The 19,025-nt window shown below is 36.3% G+C and overlaps 4 protein-coding genes across 6 annotated transcripts; all 4 read left to right on the forward strand.

The window, feature by feature from the left end:
- Positions 1-2,650: 2,650 nt before the first annotated feature.
- Positions 2,651-7,921, forward strand: LOC149380203 (P-loop containing nucleoside triphosphate hydrolases superfamily protein). Of its 3 annotated transcripts, XR_016294167.1 has the most exons (4): positions 2,651-2,815; positions 3,574-6,956; positions 7,399-7,463; positions 7,601-7,921. XR_016294167.1 is itself a non-coding variant. In XM_089603194.1 (3 exons), exons 1-2 carry the CDS (start codon positions 2,702-2,704, stop codon positions 6,952-6,954), a joined length of 3,495 nt encoding a protein of 1,164 aa, XP_089459320.1. In that variant the 5' UTR covers positions 2,651-2,701; the 3' UTR covers positions 6,955-6,956; positions 7,601-7,921. The 3 variants fall into 3 exon arrangements, 2 of the variants coding, with proteins under 2 accessions (XP_089459320.1, XP_089459321.1); XM_089603194.1 differs by lacking the exon at positions 7,399-7,463; XM_089603195.1 differs by lacking the exons at positions 7,399-7,463; positions 7,601-7,921 and adding an exon at positions 7,241-7,392.
- Positions 7,922-8,992: 1,071 nt separating this feature from the next.
- LOC149380204 (heavy metal-associated isoprenylated plant protein 13-like) lies at positions 8,993-10,638 on the forward strand. Its single transcript, XM_089604277.1, has 3 exons — positions 8,993-9,071; positions 9,152-9,227; positions 9,322-10,638. Exons 1-3 carry the CDS (start codon positions 9,066-9,068, stop codon positions 9,483-9,485), a joined length of 246 nt encoding a protein of 81 aa, XP_089460403.1. The 5' UTR covers positions 8,993-9,065; the 3' UTR covers positions 9,486-10,638.
- Positions 10,639-11,987: 1,349 nt separating this feature from the next.
- On the forward strand, positions 11,988-12,899 carry LOC149380205 (heavy metal-associated isoprenylated plant protein 39-like). The gene is made up of 3 exons (XM_089603457.1): positions 11,988-12,131; positions 12,260-12,335; positions 12,452-12,899. Exons 1-3 carry the CDS (start codon positions 12,126-12,128, stop codon positions 12,760-12,762), a joined length of 393 nt encoding a protein of 130 aa, XP_089459583.1. The 5' UTR covers positions 11,988-12,125; the 3' UTR covers positions 12,763-12,899.
- Positions 12,900-16,561: 3,662 nt separating this feature from the next.
- On the forward strand, positions 16,562-18,859 carry LOC149380206 (heavy metal-associated isoprenylated plant protein 12-like). The gene is made up of 4 exons (XM_089603691.1): positions 16,562-16,955; positions 17,527-17,602; positions 17,693-17,960; positions 18,110-18,859. The coding sequence occupies exons 1-4, from the start codon at positions 16,824-16,826 to the stop codon at positions 18,162-18,164; spliced, it is 531 nt and encodes a 176-aa protein (XP_089459817.1). The 5' UTR covers positions 16,562-16,823; the 3' UTR covers positions 18,165-18,859.
- The last annotated feature ends 166 nt before the right edge of the window (positions 18,860-19,025 follow it).

The following is a 19,025-nucleotide window of genomic DNA, read 5'->3' on the forward strand; positions in this document are numbered from 1 at the left end:
CAGGACCTCTCAATCGAGATATGTCTTTTAATGATAATTAACGAAAATTAAGGCTTTAACCCAGGACCTCTCAATCGAAGTATGTATTTTAATGATAATTAACGAAAATTAAAATGACGATTCAAAAGTAAAAATAAAAAATAAAAAATAAAAAATAAAAAATAAAAAAGCAAAACCTTACAAACCCAACCGAGAGAGAGTGATGTAGATTAGATGATAGGAAAGATGAAGAACCACCACAAGGTAAATCGAATTCTACAAAATTTTTAGGAAAATATGAAAATAAAAGCAAATAAAAATGGAAAAACACCGTTTTGGAGTCCGAAATGACAGAATTTGGCTAAAATCATGCGATACGCATGACAAATTCATGAGGTTGTTTTTGTTGACCCGTTTACACTAAAAAATCACTACTGATTTGCGAAATTCCGCCGTCACGTCTTGCTCCGATATTAGAGAGAGAAAGAACGATTTTTGGAGAAAGAATGATTTTGGAGAGAGATAGCGGTTTTTGGGAAGAGAGACTAATAAATTCAAATTTAATTAGTTTTAATATCCTACTAATTAGAAAATTGATTTTTTTTTACTTCGAAAAAATATAATTATTTAATTAATAAGGGTAAATTAGGTATAGAATAGTTGATTTATTTGCCACATCAGCCTGAAAGCTAGTTTTTTAAGAAATATTAAAACATCGACTAGCATGAAATTGCAAAGTTTCAAGCGGCTTAGACGTTTAGCTGGTAATAAAACTCTTTTTTAACTATACTAAAATAGCAATTATTTCTAAGCTAACAATTAACATAGTCGAGTAGTTTGCTCAACCTTAAAATGTTAAACTCAAACCAATAATTTTAAAAGCTAAGTAAAAAAAAAAAACTTAAAATGCACGCAGTAAAAAATTAATGGATAGGATCGTGTGATGAAAAACTGTTTTGGAACGTGACTAAAAAAATAAGTTTAGTCTAAACTATGTTTTTTTTTTTTCGATTTCTTTACACATTGACACTTGTATAGAACGTCAGGCAATTTAGGGCTAAAAATATCTATATTTTTCTGCTCTCTGTCCAAATTCTACAAAACCTCGTCGAGATCATGTAAAAACCATGAATTTACGATACAACGTAAGAATCAAGAAATCCGTAAGCACCTGTTCAATTCATTCACCAATAACTAAAAAATAAAGCACACTACTAATGAATTTGTCTTGGCATAATAAATTGGTTGAATATGAAATTGACCTAAAACTTTGAGGTTGGACTTATTTATGCTAGAAACACTTTACGTCTTTGGCACATCGTGTTTTAATGCTAAAACCATTGACGTTTTATTTAGATGCATTTGATGGTCATTATAATGCAAGTTCATATAAATATATATTTTTAAAAAAATTAGTAATATTACCTAGTCACCAAGTTTGAAAAAAAAATATAAAAATTATATTACTTAGTGGCACCCGCTTTAGAGTCCAATTACATAAACCCGTAGTTTTTATTTTGTGGCAATATTGGACGAAACTAGTACAAAATATATTTCACATGATGACTGATCATTCTCGTGAAACATAAACTATCAAACGAATGCGCATTTGTTCACTTATACAAAAAGTGTTGGTACTTGGTAGTATAGGCTCATTGTACTTCCTCAATCACCAAGTTAGCTTGAAAGAATCGTTTGATTTTGAGTCTCTCCTATACATAATGAAAGACCTTTATTGAACGACACGGTGGACTCATGCCTTTGTCTGAATATTGCACCACAAATTGCTTTACAAAATCTTGAGAAAAAAAAAAACACGTGCCTTAATGGTCTCGAGAATACAACGCTATATGGCTTTGTAGATAGAAAGATCCGAAGCCATTGGACGGTAAAAGCTAGCCCCAGGGACGGTCCAACATGAATTATGACCAGATGCACAATTAAAAATTATGCTTTCAATTAAAATAAAAATAATAAAATAATAAGCTTTCAAATAAATAAAAAAATTCAAATTGAGGCTTTTTATATTAACATTTTAAAAAAATGAAGGCTAAACATAAAACAAATTGGACTCCTCGAATGTGAGGTCTAAAACTATTAGAACACTTTAGACAAACTTTATTAGCAAATACCCAATATTTACAAAGTTATAACCAAATAGCCAAAATCATTTGTTTATTCCTTAAATACCCTAATTTGACTTTATCTTTCTTTTATTTTATAACCGTATCAATTTTGTAAAAACAATTCCATTGTTTTGGTTCATTTTGCAACCGTATCAAGAACTTCCTAGAGTAGACATGTTAGTAAGTTAGTTCGGAGCAAATTACTGGACCATCATGTAGCGATTACCGATGATTTTCTCGGTATCTAACGGTTTATTCATATCTCTACTGATAAGTGCCAAAAATCGACATATCGAACGGTTTTCTTTCGGTAACTCCGGTATTTCAATCCTTGCGTATGACTATGATATTTTCCCTTATTTTAATTAGACGGATATTAACCGAGCCAAACATTTTCCGGTTAAAAGGAAAATTAAATTTCCAAAGTGATAGAAAGATTAAATAATTTTTTTTCCTCGAAGCTGAACAGTATTTCGCAAAAGTTTTTGATGTGCTTTTGTTTTTATTAATATTTTTTTTTATACAGAAGCATAATATATAAGATTTTGGGTGAAAAAAGATTTTGACAATCTGGGACAGTTCCTAGTTTCAATAACATGAGTTTCAATAACACTTCTTCTTCTCCTTCTCCTCCGCGTGTCGAGTTCGCCAAGGGCGTCAATGGCCGGGACAAGGTCGCCCCTCGCGAGTCCCGTGACAGTTCTGATGAGGTAATCTCTTCTTTCATTTCTCCCATATCCTTGCTTCACCATCGAGAAAACTGGAATTTCGATCGGTGTTCGCGTTTGGTCGGTTTTCATTAGCGGCCGAATTCGAAGTTTGGTTTTCAGCTCTCTTGATTCATTCGATCGATTAGGGTTAGGAACGAAACAGAGGAGAGACCGTGGCTGATTCCGACGGATTCCTGGCGGTTGCTCTCTGGTTAGGGTTTTAGAAAACTCGAGAACATGGAAAATGCCCTAAAACGCCTCTGGTGCGGACGGGGCGTTTTTTGGGCGCCTTGTTGTGCCTTGAAATCCTGATTTTAGTTAGTATAGACATAAGAGTTCTGAAATGTGTTCATGCAAACAGGGATAAAAAAAACATGAAGAAAACAGTTGTTGAAGTAGAAGAAGACAGTGAGGATGGTGATGACGATGCTTAAGTGAGAATAATGGAGAAAAAAATGCGTTAATGTCAATAGCGAATAGTATTGATGATTTGCTTTTCTTTTATATATATTTTATTTTAAGTTTAATACTCGCGAAAATATGATTTCTTCATTAGATTGATGCCTTTGTGTAAGAGCAGTTTGTATCAAGTAAAAAGAGATTCTAGATTGGTCCTCAAAATTCAAACTTAGATTCCATGGCTTAAATTTTATGGTCTTTATCTTGTTTTAGTCATATAGTGCTGGTGAATTTTGTGTACTTTTTGTTAACTGCAATATTGACAGTGTTTGCGGAACTAAACTTGTGTTTTACAACAGGAGGTAATAGAAGAAAGGAAGCATAAATCTAGGAGAGGAGAATCGGTGGAATCGAGGAGAAGCCACCGGGATAGGGAAAGGAACGGCGAGAGGCACAGGGACAAGAGGGACCGCGAAAAGAGTGTCGATTCAGACGAGGTTTACGATAGAGAGAAGGACAGAGGTAAAGATAAGGATCATAAGCGCAGGAGCAAGGATGAGGATCGGAAGCGAAGTCGGGATGATGAGAAGGAAAGAGGCAGAGACAGGGACAAGAAGAAGGATAGAGATAGGCACAAGGATAGGGAAAAGGATAAAAAAAGAGACAGAGAGGATAGGGATAAAGAGAAGGAAAGAGAGAAGAGGGAGAAGGAAAAAGAGAAGAGGGAAATTGCAAAGGAGAAAGAAAGAGAGAAGGAGAAGAGAGAGCGTGAAAGGGAAGATAGAGGGAGAGAGAAGGATAGAAGAGATCGGGAACGCGAAAAGGGGAGGGATAAGGAGAGAGAAAGAGAAAAGAGGCGCGAGAAGGAGAAACGCCGCGAAGTTGGCAGCGATGACGAAAACTATGACGATGTCAAGGATCGTGATAGGAAGCGGAGGAGGAGAGACGGAAGTGAAAAGGATCATGAACGGGGAAGTACTAGGCGAGAAGGGAGTCCCAAAAAGAAGAGTTCGGAGGAGAAGTTAGAGGAAAAGAAGCCAAAAGTCGAACTGACGTTAGAGGAAGAACAACTTAAGCTGGATGACGAAATGGAGAAGCGGCGGAGGAGAGTTCAGGAGTGGCAAGAGTTGAAAAGAAAAAAGGAAGAATCTGAAAGAGAGAAGGGCGGGGAAGCGAACGCTGAAGAACCCAAGTCTGGCAAGGCTTGGACACTTGAGGGTGAATCGGACGATGAAGAAGCACCTGGAAAGGAAGAGATGGCTATGGACACTGATGAAGATGCGAACCCCAACCCCAACCCCAATCCCAAACCTGACATTAATAACGATAATGATAATGATAAGATGGCAGTAGATTCTAAGAACGAAATGGCTCCTGAGAATTTGCAAGATGGTGGTGATGAAGAGGAAATCGACCCATTAGATGCTTTTATGAATAATCTGGTTGTTCCCGAAGTTAAAGATCAGAGCTCAGATTTAGTGAACAAGGAAGGAACGGAAGACAATAAGAACAGTGAGCAACACCGAAAAGGTCTGAATAAGTCAATGGGCAGAATAATTCCTGGTGAAGATTCTGAATCAGATCATGGGGACCTCGAGAAGGATGGTGACTCGGCAGACGAGGAAGATGATGATGAGTTCATGAAAAGGGTGAAGAAGACCAAAGCCGAGAAGCTTTCTATAGTAGATCATTCGAAAATTAATTACGAACCATTTAGGAAGAATTTCTATATAGAAGTAAGAGACATTTCGGCGACGACCCAGGAAGAAGTGGCTGCATATCGGAAAGAGATGGAATTCAAGATACATGGTAAGGATGTGCCGAAGCCCATTAAGGCCTGGAATCAAACCGGACTCACCACTAAAATATTGGAGACCATAAAGAAGATGAATTTCGAAAAGCCTATGCCAATTCAGGCTCAGACACTCCCAGTGATTATGAGTGGTCGGGACTGCATCGGTATCGCGAAAACTGGCTCCGGAAAAACATTGGCATTCGTGCTTCCGATGCTGAGGCATATCAAAGACCAGGAACCAGTTGTTGCTGGAGACGGGCCTATCGCGCTTATAATGGCACCGACGAGGGAGCTTGTTCAGCAGATTCACGGTGATATAAGGAAGTTCACCAAGGTACTTGGTCTAAGGTGTGTTCCTGTGTATGGAGGGTCTGGTGTTGCCCAGCAAATCAGTGACCTGAAGCGCGGTGCAGAGATTGTTGTCTGTACCCCCGGAAGGATGATAGATATTCTGTGCACAAGTGGTGGGAAAATTTCTAACCTTCGTAGAGTCACTTATCTTGTCATGGACGAAGCGGATCGGATGTTTGACATGGGCTTTGAGCCCCAAATCACTCGAATTGTACAGAATATTCGGCCGGATAGACAGACCGTTCTCTTCTCTGCTACTTTTCCTCGCCAGGTTGAGATTTTGGCTCGCAAAGTGTTGAACAAGCCCGTGGAGATACAGGTGGGTGGGAGAAGTGTTGTCAACAAGGACATTGCTCAACTGGTTGAAGTGAGGCCCGAAAACGAAAGGTTTTTCAGATTATTGGAACTGCTTGGTGAATGGTATGAGAAAGGGAAGATTTTGATATTCGTCCAGTCCCACGAAAGGTGTGACCATTTGTTTAGAGATCTTCTCAAGCATGGATACCCCTGTGTCTCCCTTCACGGGGCCAAGGATCAGACTGATCGCGAGTCAACAATCACAGATTTCAAAACCAACGTTTGCAACATATTGGTTGCGACTAGTATTGCCGCGAGAGGGTTAGATGTGAAAGATCTTGAATTGGTGATCAACTACGATGTTCCGAACCACTACGAGGACTACGTTCACCGAGTGGGTCGAACGGGCCGAGCGGGCCGTAAAGGCTGCGCTATAACGTTCATCTCCGAGGACGACGCCAGATATTCTCCGGACCTCGTCAAGGCTCTCCAGCTCTCGGAGCAAGTCATCCCCGACGACCTGAAAGCCCTCGCCAACGGTTTCATGGCGAAAGTGAACCAGGGTCTCGAGCAAGCACACGGGACGGGCTACGGTGGAAGCGGGTTCAAGTTCAACGAAGAAGAAGACGAAGTGAGGAAAGCGGCCAAGAAGGCTCAGGCTAAAGAGTACGGATTCGAAGAAGACAAGTCCGATTCGGAGGACGAGAACGAAGGCGTGAGAAAGGCCGGCGGAGAAATCTCTCAGCAGGCCGCTCTGGCTCAGTTCGCCGCCATCGCCGCCGCCTCCAAAGCCGCCACGAACCCTCTCGTCCCCGGTCAACTTCTGCCAGGTGGCGGGCTGCCCAGTTCAGTTCCGGGCAGTCTTAACCTGTCGATACCGGCGATCGCGCCGAGTGCCGCGACCGACGGAGCTGCCCGGGCGGCGGCTTTTGCTGCGGCAATGAATTTGCAGCACAACTTGGCGAAGATCCAAGCCGATTCGATTCCTGAGCACTATGAAGCCGAGCTTGAGATTAATGATTTCCCACAGAACGCCCGGTGGAAGGTGACCCACAAGGAGACTTTGGGACCCATATCGGAGTGGACCGGAGCAGCCATTACCACCCGAGGACAGTTCTTCCCTCCGGGGAAGATTGCCGGGCCCGGGGAGCGGAAACTTTACTTGTTCATCGAGGGTCCGAGTGAGTACTCCGTGAAGAGAGCGAAAGCCGATCTCAAGCGGGTTCTTGAAGACTTCACGAACCAGGCTTTATCTCTTCCGGGCGGAACCCAGCCGGGAAAATATTCAGTGGTTTGAAAGTAAGATCTTGATCTCTGATTTTTTTCCTTTTTGATTTATTTATAAATACCTTAGTGTATCGTGTTGTTGAATGATTTATCCCTCTCCCTCTGTTGAATTATTTTGCTGTTATGTGACTAGGAATTCCAGTAGGTCTTGTAAACTATTCAAAATCTTGTTTGGTGTTCAACATGAAAAGTAAATTTATCTTTTCCCAAAAACTATGGTAATACATGACTTCAGAGTTCAGACTAGGTTGTTTTGGCTGCTTATTTATACGATCGTCTGTCAATCTTTGTTGTAGCAATCGATTTATGGAGATTCAGGAGTCCGGTTTCTTATAAGGGAAATGATAGGATGATCAGGAGAGTAACTTCAATTTTTTTTAATTGCAAAAATTCCAATAATTACGTTGCGCTACTACAGCCAAATTTATGACAATGCAATTGCAAAAAACTGTAGTTTTGGAGAGCATTTCCCAGCCCAGTCATTCAAATTACATATTAAGCCTGGCCATTTGCAACCAGGTTTGTCAGCGTTAATTTTATAAAGATATGACTGCTTGATTTTTACGGATGATTTGATATTTATGAGAATCGATGTTGATTCCAGAGCTTTTTACTCGCTTAATTTCTAATCCATCTTCACTGTTCTTTATTTTTAGGTACCATCGGAAAGCATTGAAGCTGCTTCGATGGAGGCATGTACAAAGTTATGGGAGGATAACGAGTCAGTATTTTTCGAACAGAGTCAGATTCTGAAAAGTAAAGTAGCTTATTAGTTCGAGAGAGAGAGACCCTCCATGGTCTATTATTTTTTTGCTTTGATTACAAATTTTCGCTTATTAGATTTTATCTTCCGCGGGGTTTGTCTTTGGTTTGTCGACTCCCAAGTTGGTATGTTTATTATTGCTTAACTAGAATAAATATTGGTCTTCAGGGAATTATGTTGGTGATATTTACCGCAGTCAGTCAGTGGTGATTAGAAAATCAAGCTTGTTAGACACATGTGTAATGATGCTATGCGTTTATTATACAACTTGGCCAAGCCTTTTGTTTTCTTTAAGGTCCTATAATTTTGTAACTAATTGATTATATACCGTCAGTTATTTGTTTATCCTTTTAATAACACATCTTTTTATGCCCGTATTAGAAAACCATTATTGTCATGCCAATTCTCTATTTATAATTTGTTACTCATAACAGGTACCAAAATATCTCTCTATGCACAACCATTAATAATTTACATAAAAATCATAGTAGACCTATACGTAAATAGACACGAAGTTCGTTTATTCAAAGAAATCAATATTAACTCCTCTAATCGTATCATTATTTTTCTTTTTCTCACGGACGAGCTAAACAATCTCCATGGAAACAAAAAATAAAATAAAATCGTAGGTAATCGAAATCCCAAACACGAAGTCATTGTTCTAGAGAGAGAAACGGACATGACGCGAGGTATGATTAGTAGGAGAGAGAGAGAGACAACGACGGGTCGACCAACAGGGACTAGCGGGGAATCTGTCCGTCTTGTTTTACTCTGCTTCATCTCTCTCTCTCTCTCTCAGTTTGTTTCTTTCTTTTATAAGTGTTTTTTAATTTTTTATTACAAAATTATACAAATAATGTTTAATCAATTTTAAGAAAAAAATATCAAATTTAATTTAATTCTAAATTGTGTATGTATTTTTTTCATCTAAAATAACACATAACATTAAATATTTTTGTGAAAAAAAATTAAATATATGAATATTAATGGTCTTTGAACTTTGCCGCGACCATGTCTATACATAAATCAACAAAGTCTTCCTCATCGACCCGATCGTAAAGGGCTTGGAAACTTCTCTCACAAAGGGTTTGGATTTGGCCATCTTTGAAATTGAAACCACTCAGGCATTCCATCACACATATCAATGCGTGTCCTTCCGAGAAAGAAACAAATAGCGTCGTCTTATATGAAAAGTAAAAAGGAGTGGGTCCCACTGATATCGTAGATATTAAAGAGCGGGTCCCACTTTAGAATTCACCAAACCTATCTCTCCTTCCTTGCTCCAATAAAATGACTACAGCTTCTCTCGAAAGCACGGCCTCTATTCTTCTCTCGCATTTCTCATTTGAACGACATCAATGAAGGTTAATTTGGACAATTTTGTATAGTCTTTTATCACACAGTGCTGATGAATTGTTTCATTTTTCATATGTTATTATAACAGGTAGATGTGATGAAATTGTACTACCACGAAGACAAAACCAAGAAGAAAGTCATGAAAGTAGCTTCAGATCATTCAGGTACTTGTTGAGTCAATGGATACTAGTGATATAGAGATCAGACATAACTGGCTGAGAACATCAAATCAAATCTACCAAATGGTGTGTTTTTCAGGGGTTGTTTCGGTTGCCATGGACACGAAGGAAAAGAAGCTGACGGTGAAAGGGGATATAGATCCGCCGGTGTTAGTGAACAAGTTGACCAAGCTATGTCGCGTCGATTTACTCTCTGTGAAATCACTCCCAACAAGAGATCAAGCAGTAATTTTCATATGGTGATAATGACAAACATGACTTTCTCCAATTAACACAAAAACATTTTCCTATAATTATGGAAATATTTTCTTAATATTTTTCCCTACTAAAGAGGAAACAATTTGTTTAAATTTTAATATGAAATTTACATTCAATTAATACGATCTTGATACATAAAACGTGTGAGAAAAATCAAAGGGCCAAAATCAAAATTTACAAGTGCTAGATATTAGTCCACGTCAGGGTTGTGGCTATTTTTTTTTTTAAATCTCAAACGTAAACGTATATGAAATTCTTCAATTTTATATGTCTTAGATACTTATAAATCTCGTTCAGAATCGATCTTTTCACGGTTAAAATTATTTTGGGATGTCAATTATCCTTCCTATATAAAGAATGTTTTTTGTTTTTGCAAAAAGAGAAAATAATTTAATTGGACAAGTAAACCGAGGAGAGTTTTCTTTTTTACTAGGCCACTTGGAATATTAATATTGCTATTTAGCTACGTGAAACACTAACACTTGAAAAATAATTTAAATCGTGAGGTATGTGTAAATTGTAGTATTTATTTAGAATTAGAAAAAAGGAATGACTAAATATATATATACCTCTCTTAAAATTCAAAAGTTTATACGATCGATTCCGTACCCACACACTGAAATACTTCAGATTTTCTTCACTGGCTTTACTTAGCTGCTTCGTCTCTGTTTGCAGTTTGAATCCTCGCCATGACAGTGCCACAGAAAATAAACTTTTGTGAGGATTGTCAAAATATACAACATTAAACAACGACCTCCGTCATACAAAAATACTAATTGTTTTTTTAAAGAAGAAAACTCATTTGTCCAGTTTAGCATTTTTTTTAAGAAAGTCCATTTCCTTATAAAATGCATTACATATATAAAAATAAAATAAAGGGAGTGATACACATATACACTTGTAAAATTATAACAATTACTACTATGTTTAGTGATTAATTTATTAGAAAATAGGTATATTTCTTCAATAGGTAATTATTTTAGAATTAGAAAAAGAAATTTAAAACTAACTAGGCCACTTTAAACGTAAGATTTTTATTTTAGCCAACGTTTCAATTTTTTTTAGTCAAATAGCCATTTTGGCTGATGTGGCAAATTTTAAGTGTGTAACATTCTCGAATATGCTATTTTCTCACAAAACAAGCAGTTTAAAAAAAAAAAAAAACTATTTTAGTATTAATAAATATTAATTGTGTTTGTTTCCATGAAAATAGGAAAACAGTTATTGAACAAATAATTTCTCTGTGTATCTTTCTTTCTCTCTCTCTCTTTCTTTCTATCGATCTCTCCTCTCTCCTCTTTATCGCTCGCCCTCTCTTGCTATCTCTAACTCTCTCTCTTTAATTCTCACTCTATATTTGTCTCTCTATGGCTTTCTATATCTATGTATATATATATACATACATAATTGTTTTATAGAAACTGTTGAAATTTTTAACGTACGATGATATAGTTAATTTTGTACCAAAGCAAAACATGTTCTGATGCATTTGTTATATATAAGTGGGAATTTCAAATCGCTGGGCATGTCTATCTCTCCCTGGATTACAATCACCATAACGCTAATTAAAAAAAATAGTCGTCTTTGTTCTTTTTGTTCGTGAAACATGAGATAATCAACGTTTTTTTTCCATGATTTCTCATATTGTTGAAGCTTGTTAATTCTTGCAAATTTTCGTTAATTAACGTTAATGGTCTGTCAGTTTCTATGATGCATATTTTCGCTAATGATTTCTCATGTTTTAACATTTATGGTTTGCTAGTTTCTATGGTATAAATTTTCGTTAATTGTCGTAAATTACTGTAAATTTTCGTTAATTAATGGTCTATATTTCATAATTGGATTTTCTTCGTTGTTATTTTTTTTTTCCCTCAGTTTAATTAATTTATTTCCTTTTTTTTAGGTAAGCCATTACCTGATTTGAGGGATTTTTTTAAAAAAAAAAATTCCGTTTTTAGTTTTTTTTTTTTTTTTAAGAAACAAAAAGAAATAGGTGGCAAAGGTTGTTTTGATAAGTTAATAAAAGACAATGACTATTTTACTAAAGCGTTTGAAACATTGACTAGATTGAAATTACAACGTTTCAAAATGGCTAATTTGTAAGAGTACCCTTAACGAAATAACAAAATGGAAATTTTAACCGACTTTTGTTTATATCTGTCGACTTTGTCCTTTTAATAAGACATATATTATATTAATGCTCGTATACATGGAACCATTATTGCCATATGCCACTTTATATATTTATCTAATCTACACCTAAATTGACCAAGGCTTGGAAACTTCTCTCACACAAAAGGTTCCACTCAGGTACTCCATATAAAACAAATCAAGAGTCCTTCCGCGAAACAAATGATGCCTTCACAGCAACTCACATAGCTTCAAAAGCGACCCTAAAAAGCGACGACATTTCAAAGAAGCGGGTCCCACTGGCTGAAGATTTCAAAGAGTGGGTCAAGATTTCAAAGAGTGGTCCCACTTTGAATTGACCAACCAATCTCTTCTTCTTGCTCCAACATGATAATAAGTACTAGAATACAAACTCCCAAAACAACCAAGTTCAAGTTCAACACCCAAACACAGCGTATTGATTAACTCACAGCTTTTGGCCAAAATACAATAATAATGAAGGTTAGAATAATTTTGTATATTCTTTTTCATTTCCGAAGCTTTCTCTGTTCTTAACGATCGACCTGTGTTCTTCATCCGAAATTCATCATATACAGTGCTGATGAACTGTTTATTTGTCGTATTACCAGGTAGCTGTGATGAAATTAGACTTCCACGATGAAAAAGCGAAGAAGAAAGTCATGGAAGTAGCTTCAGGCCATTCAGGTACTATAGAGCTTTGCGTTATAGCCACCCATGTTGAATCAATCAATATTACTCAAAAGAATGTACGTATAAATGGCTGAGAGAATCAATATTACTCATAACCTTACGTTTCTCAGGGGTTATTTCGGTGTCCATGGACCCGAAGGAAAAAAAGCTGACAGTGACTGGGGATATAGATCCGGTGGGACTAGTGAACAAACTGACCAAGCTTTGTCCCGTAGATTTACTCTCTGTGGGACCAGTCCCAAAGAAAAAAGAAGAGCCAAAGAAAGTGCAGAAGAAAGTAGAGCCGAAGAGGGCAGAGCGTAAGAAAGATAAAGCAAATCAGTACGTTGATACCTACGTTTCGCATGACAAAAGCATTCAATACCCGCCATCATACACCCGCGATACACCGAAAAATCCAACAGCTTGTGTTATCTCCTGAGCTTTAATTTTATTTAATTTTTTTATTTTTCCCTTTTTATGATATGCTGTTTGTGAGAATTTTTTTTTTTTAATTTAAGACGTGTGATTTTGGGTGTATCTATAATATATAATCCATAACATAGTTAATAAGGAGCACCTCTCCTCCAACTTGCATCCTGGAGCTACCACCTTGCGTCGCCAGTGGTTTTTTTTTTTTGGGTCTTTTAGTTTTTTTTTTTTTCGCACCCTTGACCCTTAATATATATATTTTTTCGTCATTGGCCTTTAAATTTTTTTTTTCCCTTCCTCGTCAACATATTTTGTATAATTTTTTTTCCTCCCTCTCTCATCATTATATTTTGTATAATTTTTTTATTTATATTATAATCATAATTACTAATACTATATTATACTATATCAATAACATATATTATTTGGAGTAATTTTTTTATGTATATTATAATCATAATTACTAATACTATATTATACTATAGCAATAACATACATTATTGAGAGTATATGTTTATATATATAGATATTATTTCAAAAACTATGTGATATTAATATCATACGTACACTACTACAAATACTATTTTCCGGTCCGGAAGACATTCGGGTGCGACTTTTCGCACCCAAAATTCGCACCAAATGAGTCTTTCAGGTGTGACTTGTCGCACCCAAAACTAAACCAGCATATAAAAAATTTCGCTGATTTTTTTAAACTTTGGGTGCGACTTTTCGCACCCAAAAGTCCGTCAAAACTTTTGGGTGCGACTTAGTCGCACCCCATGCTTCATCAAAACTATTAGGTGCGACTTAGTCGCACCTATAGTCTTAAAACATTTGAGCGGTCAACTTTCCCCTTTTTTTGTGAAATACTATTAGGTGCAACCTTCCGCACCCAAAAGTACTATTGGGTGCGACTTTCCGCACCCAATAGTACTATTGGGTGCGACTTTCCGCACCCAATAGTACTAATGACTTAAATTTTATCACGGTCAAATTTTCCCCCTCTTTTTTTGAAATACTATTAGGTGCGACTTTGTCGCACCCAAAAGTATCATTGGGTGCGACAAAGTCGCACCCAAATTCTAGATCAGGATATAAAATAAATTTACACTGCGATTTTCATTCATTCTCTCACATTCCGAGCCTCTCTCTCTCTCTCTCTCTCTCTCGTTTTTCTTCTATTCTTTCTTCCTCTTCATTTCGCTCGAGCGGCACTTGCAAGAGAGAAGAAAAAAAAACAAACACAACAATCAACAAGAGAATCGGCCGATCATCCACCTCTCCTTCTTCATCTTCTTCTCATCTTCTCCTTCCTTGAGCGCGCGTTATCTAGCCATCAAACCCGAGCACCGCGCGTCGTGGCCGAGGAGGCGAGGACCGCCGCGAGCTCGCTGTGGCCGCCGCCCGAGGAAGAGACGTCGGGAAAGAGCGGATCTTACCCGAGTTAGATTTGTGAATCTAGGGTTTGAAATTCATTTTGGGGGTTTTAATATTCTGGACGTGATTTAGTGATTTTGAGATGGTTTTGGTGTTCTTGGATTGATGGTATGCTTGAGATTATGTGTAAGATGGATTGTTTGATTTTTTTGGATAAATTGGACGTGAATTTTGGACTTGGCCGTGATGTTGTTATTTTGGCCGTGTATGTATTCTTGGCCGTGTATGTATTTTTGGCCGTGTATGTATTCTTGGCCGTGTATTACCAGTCCAATGTGCCATTTTTTTTTGGGTGACTTTTTAGGTGCGATAGGTGCGGAAAGTCGCACCTAAATGTCGCACCCGAAAGTCAAGACTTTTGAGTGCGACTTTTCGCACCCAAAATCGCACCTAAAGATATCTTTGGGTGCGAAAATTGACTTTTGGGTTCGAAAAAAGTCGCACCCAAAGGTCTTTTTTGTACTAGTGGTAGATTTTATATTAATATAAATATAAAAAAAAATTTACTTTCTATTTCTCTCTATATTTTTTGTTTAAATTTCTTTTATCAAAATTTAACTTCAACTTTTATTTAACTAATTTTTTTTCTTCATAATACTTAAAAGAAATTTGACAGATAAAGAGTTTGTTTCCCTACCTTTTGTTATTTTTAAAAAATCATTGACAACGATTTTGCTAAATTTAATTTAATAAAATTAAAAGTCTTCAACTTATTCTATTTTCCTTATTTTTTATTTTTCACCTTTTGTTTAAAAACAATAATAATTTTTCTTGTCAAAACTAGTATAGTTAATAAGGAGCAACTCTCCTTCAACTTTCTTCCTGAAGCTGCCACGTGATTTAACTATGACTTTTTTTTCCGTTTGAAGATTTATTGACATATTTGTCAATAAATTTTCTAAATGTCAAGAAATCTTCAAGAATATGAGAATAAATCTTCAAAGAATCTGGGTATTCGTATGAAGATTTATTGACGTCTTTGTCAATAAATTTTTTGGATGTCAATAATTCTTCAACGATTTTGAAATTTTTTTTTAATATTTATTTATATCTTTACTAATAAATTTTCAGACAAACATATAAACAAATGACAGAATTTATTGACAAACATGCCAATAAATAACAGGATTTGTGATTTATTGACAAATATATCAATAAATCATAGTAATTGTTGACAAATATATCAATAAATCACAGTATTTATTGATAAATATGTTAATAAATCACTGAATTTATTGAACAACATACACGCAATAATGAAGCTCTCAAGTCATACTGAAAAACAAAATACATACCAATATATCACATAGTTTTAATAAAATGCGTATACATACAAATCCATAATAATCCTGAATCAAGGACCCTTGTAAACTTTCCCAGAATCAAAGACCCTTGTAACCTTGCCCAAAAAAACCACATCCCGAAAATGGCGTTTGTGAAGATACTCACAATCCAAAAGCTTCTCGAACTGAACCTGAAGATGAGATGAACAAACGAAAAAAAAAAAACATTCATGAAGATGAAATGAACAAAAAAAAAACAGCAATCAAGATGATGAAACGGAAAAAAAAAAAACGCATTCATGAAGATGAAATGAATGACACTGGAGAATATGTCATGAGCTACATTACCAAACTTAACCCAATCTACATGACCGAAATTTGTTGTTACACCAAGCTGAGATGCCAAAGCTACAACGAGCAGATATTTTCACAAATGCTTCATGAATCATAGAAAATTTCTCAAAAATATATCACTAATTCAGACCATAACTTTTGTCTAAAAACAACACAACCAAAACAAATCAAATTCAAACTAAATCAATCACAGATCTAAGCAAATAAAATGTATTTTAAAAAATATAAATTTAAATCACTTGTCTCTGAGCGAAACACAATGAAAGACTGAAATAGAGAAAGAGAGAGGGTTCGCTATACATACTGGAGGAGAGAGGGGATGGTGGTGGTGGCTACGAGATCCAGCGGAGCGCGGTGCTTACGGCTCGCCGAGGTCGAGGGAGCACCAGAGAGAGACCACCAGAAACCCTGAAACTAGGGATGACAATGGTAGAGTCTGGGTAAGGTCTTGCAAACCCTATCCACGATTTTTTTAGAACGTACTCTACTCATACCCATTTATTTTTAATGGGTTTGGGTAAAATCTTAGATGGTACATGGTAATCCATATATATTTTTGTACCCATTTAATATTTAATTTATTAATAAAAATAAACAAATAAAAAAAATACTTGAATAAAAAATAAATAAATCTATGTAAAATACTTAAATAAAAAATACTTAAATTAATAAATACGTATACTAAAATTTGCTTAGAATTCATAAATATAGTAATAATTTCAAGCGGGAAGCGGGTAAGGTATGGATAGGGTTCTCGGTAGGGTACTTAAAAGTCATACCTTACCCATACCCGTATAATTTTTAATGGGTAATAACCGTACCCCTACCCATTATCCATTTATTCGGGTAAGACTCTACATGTGGCGGGTACGTGGGTACATGGGTAAAATTACCATCCTTACCCCAAGCCCACCTCTAAAATTTATACCTTCGAGCCATGACGGAAGACCGAAGGTTCTCCTCGCAAGGTACTCATTAATCATGCGGCCAGTTTGCTATGAAGATCTCACGAACTCCAGCGAGTCACCGGTCGCTGAAATCTTTGCAAAGGCGCTCTTCCGAACTCCAGCCAGTCACCGATCTCCCAAACTCCAAAGATTTTTCTAGGAGAAAAAAAAGTGAGCCAAAGGTCTTACGCTAAGCGATATTTTGAGAAGTAGAAGAGTTGGTGTGGATGTGTATAGAAGAAGAAAAACCTAGAAGATAAAGGAAGAGAGAGGGTTTGGTTTTTTTTTTTTTTTTTTCAATAAACACGGTTTTACTTTTTTGAAGAATAATCGAGGAAAGATGCAAGTAATAAAAAAAATGGAAAATTATAAGGTTAACATTGTAATTGTACATAATAGATAGTCATAATTTTATATTCAATTAGATTTATTGAATTTTGGTACAAAAGTGTATAGAGAAACTCATAGTTTAAGAATAATCTCATTTAAATACAATACGAATTCCCTCAGCTTCTCTCACAACACAACAACATTGATTCCCTCAGCTTCTTATTCTTATTCTCTCGAAGTTTTGATTGGAAGCTGAATATACGTAACTTTTATTAGCCCCACTACAATCATTATGATGGTTCGTTAGGATAATTCATCATATTCTTTTAATTTCCACTTTATTATTTATTTTTATTTTTTTCTTGTTTCTGTTCTTAATGAACTACGTTACTGATGAATTCTTTCTTTTTTCCATGATAACAGATAGATGTGACAAAATTGCACTTCCATAACGACGGAGTCAAGAAGAAAGTCATGACCTTCGCTTCTGGTCATTCAGGTATGCTTTATTATAGAATATACAATCAACTGAGAAAATAAGAATTATATGACCTTGTTTATTAATGATCTTATGGTATTTTTTTCTCAGGGATTGTTTTGGTTCTCATGGACACGAAGGAGATGAAGCTGACAGTGACCGGAGAAATCGATCCGGTGAGATTAGCGAGCAAATTGAGAAAACATGGCCACACTGATATAGTCTCGGCGGGACCACTACCAGCAAAGAAAGCAGAACCTAAGAAAGAAGATGAGTATTTGAAGCTCTTGCAAGTTTGGCAGCCTCACAACCAAAGCATTCAATTCCCACGGCCATATTACTATGTTAGAGAGCAAGATCCCAACGTTTGTGTTATCTGGTGAGCTTATTCTTCTTCTTTCATCATATTCATATGGGTGATTTTTTGGTTAGTAGTTATTTGTACATATATATATTTTCTTTCTCTAGACTGAATTGTCTAAAATTGTCCATTGCACATAAACTGAATTGACTTGCATTCATCACCAGTAAGACCTCCATAGAGGTAACTCACGAGGCGCCAGTTCTCAAAGCCATGGTATGACACATGTTCAACAGATCTTTAAATCTATCACAAGTCCAGCGAAGTGATTCACCGACATTTTGGTTAAACATTGAGATTTTTCATTTTAGACCAGTAGTTTTATGATTGGGGAAAAACTTGTTAAAAAATAACGTAGTCATCTCCTCCCAGGTTCTAAAAGACTTGGGTCTTAGAGAGTACAATCAGCTCTTCGCTTTGTCCTTGAGGAAAAATGGGAAGAGTTTCAACCTTATGACCCTAGCAACATCTGGACGGCTATAGAAAGTGGCCACTGCTTCCTCGAATTCTAGAATATGCACATAATTCTCGTTTTCTAGCCCATGAAAGGTTGGCAAAAGTTGGATCATGACAGGCTTGAACTCGTGATTTGGTGTGTTAGAATTGAAAATGATACATGATGGGACTGTAGTTCGAGCTGGATACAAGTACTCGTTGAGAGTTTTAACATGATTTTCCTCTATGTGTGTCATTGGATTGAAAAAATTGTTTGGCAATGAGATTGGAGAAGATCAGTGAGAAGAAGAAGAAGAAGTGGAAGTTGATGAAAGATATCGATACTTAGGTGTTTCTTGACTATGATCAAGCTCTTCGCTGGATTTCTTAGCAAAACGACCTAGTTCGTCTCTAAATTGGGTCATTCATTTGTCTTTTTTTTTTTGTTTGAGGATAAATAGGTAGTAATGCGAATAGCACATACAAAGAATGTTCGCAGGCAAACTGGAAAGGTTACAATGATCTCACTTTAAACCCAATCTTTTCTTTTCTAAACATAACTCCCGAGGTTTTCAGACCAGATTGGAGGAGATTGCAAAACCTTATTTAACAACCAGTCTTTTTAGACAGAACAAAACTCGTATTTTC

Source organism: Urtica dioica, chromosome 12 (assembly GCF_054948205.1).
Source record: "Urtica dioica subsp. dioica isolate 48M chromosome 12, U.dioica_male_clone48M_v1_H2, whole genome shotgun sequence".
NCBI classification, from domain to species: domain Eukaryota; kingdom Viridiplantae; phylum Streptophyta; class Magnoliopsida; order Rosales; family Urticaceae; genus Urtica; species Urtica dioica.

What these genes read in the sequence shown, in the direction of transcription:
- LOC149380203 (XM_089603194.1), top strand. Translation starts at nt 2,702, where the DNA reads ATGAGTTTCAATAACACTTCTTCTTCTCCTTCTCCTCCGCGTGTCGAG. An exon ending in CCCGTGACAGTTCTGATGAG is followed by an intron (nt 2,816 to 3,573) that starts GTAATCTCTTCT and finishes GTTTTACAACAG; the next exon opens with GAGGTAATAGAAGAAAGGAA.
- LOC149380204 (XM_089604277.1), top strand. An exon ending in AGTAGCTTCAGATCATTCAG is followed by an intron (nt 9,228 to 9,321) that starts GTACTTGTTGAG and finishes TGTGTTTTTCAG; the next exon opens with GGGTTGTTTCGGTTGCCATG.
- LOC149380205 (XM_089603457.1), top strand. An exon ending in AGTAGCTTCAGGCCATTCAG is followed by an intron (nt 12,336 to 12,451) that starts GTACTATAGAGC and finishes TACGTTTCTCAG; the next exon opens with GGGTTATTTCGGTGTCCATG.
- LOC149380206 (XM_089603691.1), top strand. Translation starts at nt 16,824, where the DNA reads ATGAAGATCTCACGAACTCCAGCGAGTCACCGGTCGCTGAAATCTTTG. An exon ending in CTTCGCTTCTGGTCATTCAG is followed by an intron (nt 17,603 to 17,692) that starts GTATGCTTTATT and finishes TTTTTTTCTCAG; the next exon opens with GGATTGTTTTGGTTCTCATG. An exon ending in CCCAACGTTTGTGTTATCTG is followed by an intron (nt 17,961 to 18,109) that starts GTGAGCTTATTC and finishes ATTCATCACCAG; the next exon opens with TAAGACCTCCATAGAGGTAA.